We start from the raw sequence: 13105 nt of genomic DNA on the forward strand, positions 1-13105 counted from the left end.
TTCTACCATCAAGTAGACCACTATCAAATCAGGTTGACAACTATTTAACTGCATCATCACCACTGACAGAGAGGAAGCTTGACATGGTAACCAGAGAGCTGGGTTTAAAATCAGGAAGATCCAAATTCAAGTCAAGTTTCTTATCTCGGTTGTGTGATCTTAGACCAGTCAACATTTCAATGCTCTCTGAGCTAAGACCATAAGTTACAGAGAAGATGCCAGCCTGATTTGGTAGAGGAAGTGTCCTCATCTGGGAATTCCCTATGCCGAGGAAATCATAAATGCTGTCCCTCGCTATCCTCCCCACCACTGACTATGTCACATTACCCATGACCACGTAATCATCTCCATTACTGCTAACAAAAGCCCCAAACGGCAAGGCTGCCACAACAAAACATTCATCGTAGTGGGGAGATGGGATACCTGTCCAAGGGTTTCTCTTCTATCCTGTCCAGTTGGCTACTAGCAGAGACCTTCAGGGGCACGTACATTTGCCCATCAACCTGAGCATGTTCCTTTTGGGGATTCACAACTTCTTTGGGGGGGAAAATCCTGCTCATAACTGAATGCCTTGGGTCTGTCATAAGTTCATCCTATGAATATGGCAGATGGATGGCCAGAGATGAGTTTGGAGTTCTAAACTTGCTTGTATCCATGAATCAAATTAAATGGGAGAAGTAGAAAGTGCAAAGTGACCTGGCAGCTGAGTACTGTCCATAGTCCTGACGCCATCCTTGGGATTTCCCTGGAAGTTCCATCTATTTCCTGTCTCCTTAGAATATGGTTTTCCACCTCTTCTGACCATAGAATGAGCTCTTCATTCCAAAACACTAATGCCTTGGACAGCCAGACAATAAGCTATATTGGTACCTTCTCTCCTGATTTCTTCTCTTCCTTTTTTCCTCCTCACCGAACTCTGTGTTTTCCCTGGTTTCTTCATATCCTCTTCCCTCCTTTCACAGCGCCAAGGACAGTTCAAAGGAGCCAGCAGGAAGAAGGTAAAGTTTTCTGTGTTCCGTGTCCCTCAGTCCAGGCCTCCCTCTCCCTCCCTTTTCCTCCAAAAGAGTTCACTGCTTCCTAAACACTGACCTGCCCATTTGGAGGTACACACCCATGTCACCTGGGGAGCTGTGCCTTGGGTTTGCTTTGCAAGATCCAGGTAGTCTGATTTTGGCAGATAGAAATGGCAAATCTCTTCAGGAACTCTAATGATTCAGATAGTCCACTTATATTAGGGATTGGACTGGGGCTTTGAGTGGAGGCTCCTTCAAATGAACTTCTTTGGGGCTGGTCTCCCTCCCACCCCCCGCAAAGAGCAAAACAGTCATGCTTTGTGGATTTATGTTTGTTCTGTTCTTTTATATGATCTTCACATGAGCTTCCCAAGGCAGGCAGGATATTATCATCTGCATTTTGAAAAGAAGGAAACTGAGGCACAAAAGCAGTAAATAATTGCCCTGGACTCAGAACAGTGTTGTGCATAGAAAATGAATGGTTCTTAAATTGAGGGTCCCAGGCCAGTGTTTCCTTGTATCCATACAGTACCTAGCACATTATAAACAATAAATAATTGCATATTAGCTGATCTACAGATAGCAGAACTGAATTCAAACTCAGATCCTTTGATCCCTTCACCCGATCACAGCAGTCTCCTGGTCAGGCCAGGCTTAAAGAAGGACAAGTGAACACTGTCAGAGGCTGGAAGCCCAGAGAGAGTTAGAATTTTAAGCCTCCACCACCTGCTAACTGCATCTGCTTAGCTCATTCTAAGAAACTCCCTGGAACTTAATTTCATTCCTTGTAAAACAGGAAGGGAATGAGATGGGAAGCATCTGGTGGGGTGAGTGGAAGCTAGCTAAAGACTGACAATGCAGAATTGTAAGGGCACATAGTTCTGGATTAACAATGGGGCCAATTCCGTAGCATCCTATAATCCCTTTTTGTGGCAGGGGGTACCCACAGAACTCTTCTCATCAATGACCTTTGTAAAAAGAAATGACATTGCTTTCTTCTATAGCATCATTTCTGGATGCTTCCTGCTTCTCTCTGCCTTTCTTCTGGGTTCTCTTGCCAGGCTTCTGTCTCACACCTTCCACCTCCTTCCTGGCCCCACCATTTTGCCCCCAGGATGAGCAGGAAGGAAAGAGAGAGCAGGAAAGTCTTCAAGGGATTGAGAGTGCTTAAGGATGGGCTCTACCCAAGTCAATGCATCAGGCTGGAAGCAAAACCAGTTCAGAATCCCTGGGCTGTTCTCTCCACTTCTATCCCTAATTATTCCTCACTAAACAGTCCTCAGGAAATATTTCATAGAACATTTAAGAGAGAGATATTGGGGACCTTTAATGAACAAGCCAGGCTTTTCTTGGTTGGGAATATTTTTGCTGTTCGGAGGCACTAGATTAGATAGCCGTGATCAGGCCCATATTTCTGTGGTTCCCAAAGTGGTCTGGCCACCCTTAAGCTAACCAGGTCTATACCCAGTAGCCAAGTCAAGGAAAAGGTGTCCAAAGAAAGCCACTCCCCAGCAGGTGCAGCCCCACCCCAACCTCCCGGAACCCATTACCCTTGGGGATTACCCCAGCTTCCTTTGCCTCCCTCCACTGATTTCTTTCCTCCTAAAAAAAACCCAATGCCCTTTGTCCTTCCCGGAGTCCCAATTCATTGGCTACAAATGGGCCTCGCTCCTGCAGGCTCTTTGAACTTTGTCTCAATGTACTTCTTCTGTTTGGTCCCAACCCTAACTAGTACCCCCATCGAGCATGCTCCAGTATCCACCAGCCACACCTCTGCTCTGCCGCCAGCTTCTGCCCATCCACCCGCTACCGCTGCTGCCAGCCCAGCTCGCCCAGCATCGCCCCCAGCTGCCTCCATCACCTCTGCCTCTGCTGACAGCCTCTCGCCTGCTTTCCAAAGGTAATGGGTCCTTGGCTCTGCCTGCTGAAGCTCAGGCCCTGGTTGTGGATGGGGTTTCAAGAGATGCCCCAACAGGAAGCACAGAAAGAGAAAAGTCAGCCCTAGAAAACCAGTCAGGCTGTAGGAGAGCAGTGACTCTTATACCTCCAGATGTTCCTCACCTATGGTCCTGGGGGAGTCAGAGCACAGGGGCTGAAAGAGAAGAGAGAAGAGGTAACTTTCATCTCTGGAGTTCTTTGCAATTTGTAAAACTTTTTCCTCAAGCGACCCTGTGACTCAAGAGTTCCCTCCTCAAAGGCTTTTCTGCTTTCTCCAATATAGTTGTATGACCCTGGGCAAGTCATTTAGTCTGTTTGCCTCGGTTTCGTCTACAGTAAAGTGAGGATAATAATGACCTTTATTTCTAAGGATTTCTGTGAGGCTCAAATAAGATAATCTTTGCAAAGCATTGTCCAAACCTTAAAGTGTTATATAACTACTAGTCATAGTGATAGACTTAGCACCTATTACAATGTGCCCAGATTTGTGCAAGACTGAGACGTCACAGCCCCTGTCCTCCAAAATCTAGTCCATCTGGAGGTACAAGCCTGCTCCCTCTGGAAAGCTAGCTAACCAAGCAGCATGGTGCAGAGAGCCTGCATGGTAGAGCTGGACTTTGGAGTCAGGGGAGGCCCAGAAAGAGACTCTCACCAGCTGTGTGTCCCTAAGCAGCCTCTCTGAGATCCAGGTTTCTCATGTGTAAAACAGGGACTGGGTTAGGAACTAACCCTGTGGCTTCCTTATTTGGGAAATCCCTCTGCCCATGCAGGTCAGCACCTTCCCTGTAATTTATCATTTTGCCGTGTCCTTAATCTGAGAGGAAGTGTTTGTGAATTTCTTCAATTCAAAAGTATTGTAAGATATAAAAAGTCATATTTTGATATTTCAGGAGCATTATATCTCAGTATAATTTCTTTCCTTTGTAATCTTATGACCTTCATCTGGAGCATTTTAAAACATTGTTCTGAGAAGGGTCTTAGGTCTTTCCCGAGATGTTCTGGACCCACAACAGATTAACACACCTTTGCCCTAGAAAGTTGTGTAGGCTGAGCACTGAGGTGAAGCATCTTGCCGATGGTCACACTGCCAGGACGTGTCAGAGGTGCGACTCCAACGGAGGCACTCCTAACTTCAAAACTCGCCCTCAGTCCACTGGGCGATCTTGTCTTTCTGTCTCTGTCGGCAGTAAGTAAGGAGCCCGACGGGACCAAAACACTTTGTAAATTCAAAAGAATTCTAGAAATACCAGTTGTTGGTTGTCATTGTTGCTATAAGGAGTTTGGCAAAGAATAGACCAACATGGGTTTCCCTGGGGGAGCAGAGAAGGCTTCTTGGAAAAGATGAAGAAGCTGGATCAAAGGATGGATAGAATTTGGTGTTTAGAGTATGGCCTTCAGCTCCAACTTCCTCAGCCTCATCCCTAACCTTTGTCTTCCATCTCTCATTCAAGGAAGTACCAAAGGTTAGGATGAAGGAAGAAAAGTAAAGGGGGTTCAGTAGGATGTAATGGAATGGGATTGTATTTGGAGATAGTAGATCTGGTTCAAATCTTGGTTTCTACTTACTGCTCGGGTGACTTTCAACCTCCTAGAAACTCACTGGGCCTCAGTTTTCCTTTTTATAAAATGAAGTGAGGTAAGGTCCCTTCTGGAATTCTATATATGGCTTTGAGCATCTGAATATCAATTATTAAATTGGAGTCACCTCTTGAGTTTCTAGAGTAATTTGGGGGCATTCTCCAGCCTCCCCCAACACAGTCAGGCTCTAGATGGAACTCACCGAATTGGCCACATGTCCCGAGTCCTCCCTGGGAGCAGACAGACCAGGAAGAAGAACGAGATTTCAGGACTGTGGGCCTCTTGCCAGCTATGGGCCTATGGTAACTGGGGTAGGGGGCGGAGAAGGTGACAAGGATAAATGGAAGGATCTCATGCCACTGTTTTCTGGCCAAAGAGGATCTCCAAGGTCCAGAAAACACTGGAGACATCTCATCTTCTGGTTTAGACACTATTATCCTTGGCATCTACTACATCCACAAGGTTTGCAGCTAGATGGGACATGAGTAAATCTCTAGTCTACGAATTTGTATCCAGGTTCAGGGGCCTTTCCCAGGTCCTATCTGTTCCTTCTTTTGCCCAACCTCTTCTCCAGCTTTTAAGTTCTTACTTGTGCACTTGGAAAGCATCTTTCGCTCTGTCTCCTCAGACTAGGTGGCTCAGACTCTCTGGTTTCTCTCTGGTTTCTCCATTTCCTTAGCGGAGCATTGCCTCTTTATTTGCTCAGCTTTTAGGTGCTAGGAGCAAGGAAGTGCACAGGGGAAGCTCAGGATGGAGACAGATCCCATTTGTGAAGGTTTTATTGTTCCTTATCACATTTTTGTTGACTCATCCTCGTAAAGAATTCTTATTAAATATTAGAAATATTAGAAATTATTTAGTCCATTCCAGTCCTGTCATGTTACAGATGAGCAAACTGAGGCTGAGAGAAAGTGACTTGCTAAGGATCACAGTTACTAGATTAGAGTCAAGTTCAAGTAACTCAAATTCAGTGATCTTTTTCAAGAACTCAGCGCTCTTCTTTCCTCTCCTAGAAAGTGACAAGCATTTAATAAGCACCATCTGTATCCAAGCACTGTGCATAGGACTGGGCACACTTAGTTTTATCTTTGAAAAAAGAGTTAAAAGCTGTCTCCTTTCCCCCAATGAGTTTGTATTCTCTTGGGCAGGGGAGCAGGAAACAACATATAAACACATAATTAAATGCAAAATAAAAACATGTTAATTCTGTAGTGAGGGTACCACTGAGAGGTGGGAGAGCAAGAAAAGCCTCTGTAGGAGAGAGTATTTGAGCTGAGGCTAGAAAGGAGATCAGGCTTCCACATGCCAGATGTTGAGGAGACTGTTCCAATTCTATGCAAAGCTTGGAGGTAGGAGATCCCTTAGTGACCAGTCCAACTGAATTGAACTTTAAAAGCTGACTCCAGGCTTGTCTGGTAAAAAGAGGAGAATGAAGAGGAATGAATTTAGGAGGAAAGATCATGAGGGTTTTTTTGGGGGGGTTTTGTTTTTATTGAAATTCATTGGTATTTTATTGATACTTATTGGTTTTATTGATATTTCTCTGGAAAGGACCTAGAAATAGCAGAAATAAGCTGTTAGACCTAATTACTTTCTTGGTACAGTCTGAACCTCTATCCAAGGACCACAAGGCAAAGATTCTTAGCTTAAAAACATCCCAGTATCATTAGGGACCAGTAAGTGGTGCTATAGCGGATAGAGTATCAGCCCTGGGGTTGGGAGTTCAAATCCAGCCTCAAACACTTACTAGCTGTGTGACTCTGGACAAGTCATTTAACCCCTACTCTCCTCCCTCCCCTATATCTTTAAAGTTAAGTTCAGTTGGACTGGGCACTAAGGAAGTCATTAAGGACTTGTAAGTAGTTTCCAAAGGAGTTGGGAGCAGTGGTCATTTAGTCAGTAGTGCTCTAGGAAACAGCAGAGGCTCTGGAGCCAGGGGACCTGGGTTCAAGTGCTGCCTCTGATGCTTACTAGCCATGTGACCTCAGGCAGGGCACTTGCTTTCCATGGGCCTCAGTTTCCTCATCTGTAAAGAAGGGGGCTGGGCTAAATGTCCTTAGAAGTTTTCTCCAGGACAAAGATCCTATTGTCCTGGAAGAAATCTTGGAACATAGTGTATCAGAGTTGGGTAGACAGAGTGAACAAAACATGAGGACCCTGGAAGCCCCCACTGTTTTCCCAACATGAGATTTATCCCTCTTCCCTTTTTCCAGCTACAAGTGATTAAGGAAAGGCCTTTCTTTGACCTACCTCCCTGTCCTGGCCAGTCTGATCCACTTCCTCTCTCAGGGGCCCTGGCTGTTTGGGGGGGGGTTTCTTTTGTATTTCCCTGCTCCCAAGCTCCTAAAGGGATGTCTTTTGAAGGAGCCAGGTGTTAAATCAGGGCCTCAGCCAAGGATTAGTTCTGGAGATCCAGACTTTTCCAAGAAAGGACCTCAGGGAACGTCATCCAACTCCCCCATTTCTCAGCAGAGGAAGCCTAAGCCAGAGGTGAAATGGAGGTGGAATTGGAAGCCAGGTCCTCCAACTTCTGGGCACCTGCTCTCCCCCAGGGCCTAGGCTCCCAAAGGCCCCGAGCTCAGCCTAATTACTCAATGGTGCCCCAAAGAGGATCCTCCCTTTGTTCTTCTAGCTAACCCTCCCCTAGAGTCACTGGGAGAGCTCAGGGAGGAATGATGATGGGAAGGGGGGAGGAGGCAGATGGGGGAAGGGAGAATTTAGGAGCGAGGGCTTCTCCAATTTGTAAGAAGCTCATTTTAAGTCCTTCCCATGGAGAATAGAGCTTAGCTTTCTTGTCTGTCATCTTTGACCTTCTTTCCCTTAGAGGCACATGCTATTTTTTTTTTTCCAAGAAGAAGAATGAAGCTATTAAGCATGAGGAAGGAAACCAAAAACTCATGAATGTGCTCCTTGTGACAGCCACAAAGGGCCCCTCCAGCTGGGGAGAGCTGGGGAAAGCTCCCACTGACCCTCCTGCCCTCCCCCTCCCCCAACATAGTCAGGCTCTAGATGGAACTCGCCGAATTGGCCACATGTCCCAAGTCTTCCCTGGGAGCAGACAGGCCTGGAAGAAGAACGGGATTTTAGGGCCGTGGGCCTTTTGCCAGCTGTGGGCCTTAGATAACTGGGCGAGGTGGGGGGGGCAGAGAAGGGGACAAGGATAAATGGAGGGATCTCCCGTCACTTTTTCCTGGCCTTTTTCTGAAAATCTATTTGAAAAGACCAGAAAAAATAAAGGAATTCTCTCCCATGATGCTGAGGGCAGATAGCCGGGGAGACATCTCTGATAAGGCTCTCCATCGATGCCTTCTCCCTAGGGACCACCCCATCCCCTCCAGCCAGGTTGGCCCATAAGGCCAGGGTCGGCTGGCATTGTGCAGGGCCTGGGAACAGGCCACACTCTCTGCCATGCTCCTTTGTGGCTCTGGCTCTGGCTCTGGCTCCGTGTGTCCCCACACCTCAATACCTTTGTGTTGTCATCTAGGGAACTGCTTCCCCACTGACACAAAGCGCCACATGTGGAAGCAGAGCACCCGGGGCAAATCTTGGCTTGGCCACTTTCTACCAGGGACCCTGGGCCAGGGACTTGCTTTCCCCAAAATGTAGTGCCTTCATTTACAAAGTGAGGAAGTTAGGCTACATGATCCTTCCAGGCTTTCCTTTCTGTTCTATAGAGGTTCTAACCCTTCTTAGCACATTTGTAATTTTATATATGTATATATACATATATATATATACATATATATATATACACAGAGCTATAAATGTGATATATATGTATAAATACAGGTATAAATATTAACACACATGTACAGCTACATGTATATATGTACATATATGTGATATATATACATGCATAAATATATATATACACACCAGTGTTTCTGCCAAATATATATATCTTTATATGTTTTTGGTATATATCTATCTATAATTTAAGTGGTATATGTGTATTTATATATATGAAATTTATATCCATTTGAGATATATGTTTATATATATACATATATATACACATACAGACACTTTAAGTAACTATAAGCTATATTGTATTTTCTGGGCAAGTCACATCATCATTGTGAGCTTGTTTTCCCAACTATAAAATGGGGATGATAATTGTTGCACTAACTGCTACCTCAAAGGCTGTCACTGAAAAGCTCCAAAAAAACCATGAGTGCTCATTGGCCCAGCATACTTTAAGGAGCTGGGATGAGTTCAGTCAGTAATGGGCGCCCCTGCCCTTTAGTAGAGGGTCTTTCTCCATGAGTGATGATGGCCCAAGCCTCTGCTGCAGTGCTTCCTGTCACTGGAAGGCTTTCCAGTTTAGAAGCTCTTGACAAAGCTTGGGTTCCGTCCTCACGGCTCTCTAGACCTCGGAGTCAGATGATGTGATTTGTCTGAGGTAAGTGAAGGAGACGAGACTGGAGCCCAAAGCGTGAAGTCTGAGCCTGTTGGGCTCTTGATAGTATCCAGGCAGCCCAAGCAAGAAACCCAACTAGGAGTCAAATTAGCCGGGTCTGCATCCTGGCTCTCCTCCCCATTAGCTGTACCATCTTGGCCATAGTGTTCTCTTCTGTTAAATGGGGACAATGTTTGTCCCATCTGTGAGATCTGTGTGGTAGCCGGGCATGGAACCAGGAGAGACCTGAGATGGAGTAAATCCCACCACTAACATTCACTAGCTATGTAACTATGGGCAAATCGCCAATCTGTTTGAATGGCACTTTCTTCATCTGTGAAATGGGAACAATAATACCCTTTGCACCTTTCTCACAAGGGTGTTGTAAGGACAGAATGAGGTAATGAGCAAGTTTTGCAAAGTTTCCAGTGCTGTGTAAATGCCAGCTTCTCTTGGCACCTTCTCTCTGATTTATGGAGAGCAAAATGTGAGCATCTTTTATTCTCTGGTTCTCAAGAGTCGACCCAGGCAGTTCTGGGTGGAGAATGTCTCCTAAGCCGAGTCCGCAGCTGGATCTCAAGGATTCAATGAAATTGAAACTGTTAATATTTTGGTAACAGTTTCAGCATAATTAGTTCCCTTTGTAAGGTTGTATTTTTATATTCTGCATTTAAACTCATGATTCTGGTATGGGCCCACACCATAAAACCCATTTGGGGGGTTAGACTAGGGAGCCAAAAGGGACAGTGTTCAGGTCACAAAAAGCTTAAGAACCCCTGTTATAAAACAGGATAAAGTTTTAAAATAATAGGATTTGGAACCTCAGGGAACATTTGGGATCAAGTGGTTATTTTATGGAGGCCTGAAGACACACAGCCATACAGGATGAGATTCAGTATGGGAGCCATTATATGATACCACCGTGGAGGAAAGTGTTGGAAGCCAGGTGACACATCATAGGTTCTTAATAAATATTTATTGACGAAATGATTGACAGATGATTCTTTATCCAATGAAGAGATTGTTTTTACTCAAATCCCTAGCCGTTAGTGCTTTCCCCCTGCTCTCAAGGCAGTTAGGTGGCACATAGTTCTAGAACTCAAGTCTAAAAGACTGACTTCAAATCTGGCCTCAGACACTTACAAGCTGTGTGACCCTGGGCAAATCATTTAATCTGTCTGCCTCAGTTTCCCCAACTATGAAATGGGGATAATAATAGCACATACTTCAGGGGATGCTGTGATATTTGAGCAAAATAACATTGGTAAAGCACTTAGAGCCTGGCAGACTGTAGGTGCTTAATAAATGCTTGTTCCTTTCCCCTTCCCTAGTTTATCTTTCATTTAGTTACATAAATGCATGAGAACAGAGACTTTTCCATTTCTGTCTTGGTCTCTCTAATCATACTACTTAATACATAGTAGACCTTTTATTGAATTGAATCGAAAACCTTAGAAACTTGGAGCTGTGTCCTCCTTGAGCCCACTCTACACATCTAACCACAACCTTCAGTTTCTTGATCTTTCTTTATCCAACTGAACAGAATTAGGGAATGGGCCTCCCTCTCCCTCCCCAAGTTCTAGGAACTGACTCTGGAAATGTAACTGATCACTGAACATTGGAACTGTGTTCTGGTCAAGTCATCTTCTTTCTCAGTTTCCTCATCTGTAAAATGGAGATAACTTTACCACCCTTGAGAACTTGAGAAAGGAGTTATTTCCCTAGGCAGCTTTTCTTCTGTAAAATGAAACAATTTATTTTGATAAACATATTTCAATTATAATTGACTTCCTTTGCAATCCTATGGATTTTTATTTTGTACCTTTAAAAATAAGATTCAGAGAAGGGTTCCCCCAAACACTGTTCAAGGGGCTAGCGATACGTGAAAGATTAGGACCCCAAGATCTCAGAGTCTCTAAGGTCCCTTCATTTCTAAACTCTATAATTTGATCCTTATAACTACTGACTCTTATGAAATCAAAGACTTAATGTTCCTTGGAAATGTGAGTTGCTGATTACTAATCTTGAATAGACTCATTTTGCTGATAGCTCAAAGATGAGTAGCTAGAGGCTGAGAAGACATGATTCTATAAATTTCAAGGAAACCAGAGGCTTTTTTTTTACCAACAACTGTAGTTTTCTTGATAAAATTTCTTTTCCCAAGATCCCTTGAAAATTAATCCCCGGATACAGCTGTGGGGCAGAAACAGAAGCATGGGGGGGAAAAGAAAAGGCAGAAAATAGGGAGGTGAATGAAGCAGCTTCCCTGTGGGCTGGTCTGTTTACTGCTCCCCTTTCCTTTTAGGGTCCTTAGTTCTTCCTATTCGCCAGCGCCTTCGGCGTCCCATGCTCCTGCCACCTATAATGAAGCTCCTGCCACGGCTCCTAAACCCCGGGTGGTTACCACTGCCAGCATTCGGCCTTCAGTCTACCAATCAGGTGAGAACACATGGACAGATCTGTATGTATCTGGAGAAGACATTGTATCTTTGTGTGTGTGTGTGTGTTGTATGTATATATATGTGTGTGGATGTGTGTTTATGTATGTGAGTGTATGTAGGTTAAGGGGAAAAGGGGAGCCAATCAAACCTCACACATCCCAGAAAAGGGAAAGGCTTTGCAGTGTGACTTTGAATCCTGAATCTCGCTGATATGAGGGCCATAAGGAGCGGTCTCTTACAGACCAGGAGCAAATAGCAAGGAGGCTTTCTTTCCTCTACAAAGAGCAACTCCTACTTGCTGGGAGTTGCTGGGGAGCAGAATAATGAGTTTCAAGTTTATCCATGTGCCAGCTCATGGGCTCTTCAGGGAAAGGAAGAGCCGCCTGTTCAGAGCTGGCTGGTAGATTGGCACAGGGCCAGGGCATTTCCCAGGGAGCCAGGTGGAAAGCAAGAAGGTTCCTCCCAGTCCTTCCTCCCACAATCCAAGATCAGGTAAAAGGCCCTCTCAAGGACATGTTTGGAACATCTTCCTCAGGAAGACCCTTGCTACTAGGAGCCAAGTTACCCTTCTGGCTCTCTCCCACTTAGCCTCTGGCTATTCCCAGGAGGGACATCATCCCTCCTGCCTCCCAGTCTCCCACCCAGGAAGCAAACATAAGGAATGAAAGTGGTCCCTCTGGACCTGTCCTGGGAGTTCTGGGACAAAGGCCCAATTGAGTACATTTTTTAGTGGGTAAGAGTTGTCCCTTATGTGTTCTTCATAGGATATACCCAAAGACAAATCTCTGGTCAAAAGTCATTGGGGCCACACAGGGGGTAGGCAAAAGCTCCTTCTGCCCTCAAGGATGCCAGTGATAGGAGACCGGTAACATCCAACTCCCCTTCAAAATCTTACTGAGTTAAATGGGACCTAGCTTAAGGAGAGAGAAGATGAACAGAACAAAAGAGACGGGCAGGAGTGGGAAGTACCCTGGCTGACCAAGAAAACTGGGCTTAAATCCGACTATGTAATGAGACGTATGTTTTTGGATGTGACCAGAGAGGGAATTAACTTTGCTTAACTTTGCATATTTGTTTTTTTTCTTTCTTTTTTATTGTTGTTCTACTAAAGAAAAAGAGGGGAGTGAAGTGGGAGGGAGAAAAAATGCTTATTAGTTGAAAAATAATTATACATGTATATATGTGTATGTGTATATATGGGGAATATAGAATTATATATATATATATATATATATATATATATATATATATATAAATCCTACTTGCATGACCACAGATAGTGGCTTGCATGATCTTAGACAAATCATTTAAGTTTTCTGGTCCTCAGTTTCTCATTAGTAAACAAAAGGGGTAGACTAGCTGACTTGGAAAATCCCCTCCGGCTCTTAATCCTATGACAGTGTAGCCTGGAAATGAAGGTAGATCATGGCATGCTTTGAAGCATTTAGGCAATGGGAGCCACCACAAGTTTGTCTCTAGCCTCTTGGGATCCGATGTCAGGCTCCAGTTTAGTGGCAAGGCAGGGCCACAGGAGAGCTGCAGACTTTGAAGAGAACTGCGAGCATTGTGAGCTTGCTAGAACTCAACGCTAAGTATAGCACCAGGAACAATGGGGCAGGATGCCAGGGTAGCCAGGCTACGGGCTTGCTTAATGTTCAGAATCCTAAAAGGAAACAAAATCTCCTTGGAGGAAGGCCCTCCCTCCCTCCCCAGATTGGGGCTTCTCTTAGTTTTGG

The 13105-nt window shown here is 44.8% G+C and overlaps 1 protein-coding gene across 6 annotated transcripts in view; it reads left to right on the forward strand.

Annotated features, from left to right (window-relative positions):
• LDB3 (LIM domain binding 3) overlaps nt 1-13105 on the forward strand; it is a 111168-nt gene that overhangs the window by 76401 nt on the left and 21662 nt on the right. For 5 of the 6 annotated variants that reach the window (XM_031956740.1, XM_031956746.1, XM_031956739.1 and 2 more), the window contains 3 exons: nt 963-998; nt 2746-2913; nt 11234-11367. In XM_031956740.1, the coding sequence (XP_031812600.1) occupies nt 963-998; nt 2746-2913; nt 11234-11367 (338 nt within the window). The remainder of the gene's footprint in view (nt 1-962; nt 999-2745; nt 2914-11233; nt 11368-13105) is intronic. The other variant, XM_031956742.1, reaches the window with a different exon arrangement.

This window comes from Sarcophilus harrisii, chromosome 2 (genome assembly GCF_902635505.1).
Source record: "Sarcophilus harrisii chromosome 2, mSarHar1.11, whole genome shotgun sequence".
NCBI classification, from domain to species: domain Eukaryota; kingdom Metazoa; phylum Chordata; class Mammalia; order Dasyuromorphia; family Dasyuridae; genus Sarcophilus; species Sarcophilus harrisii.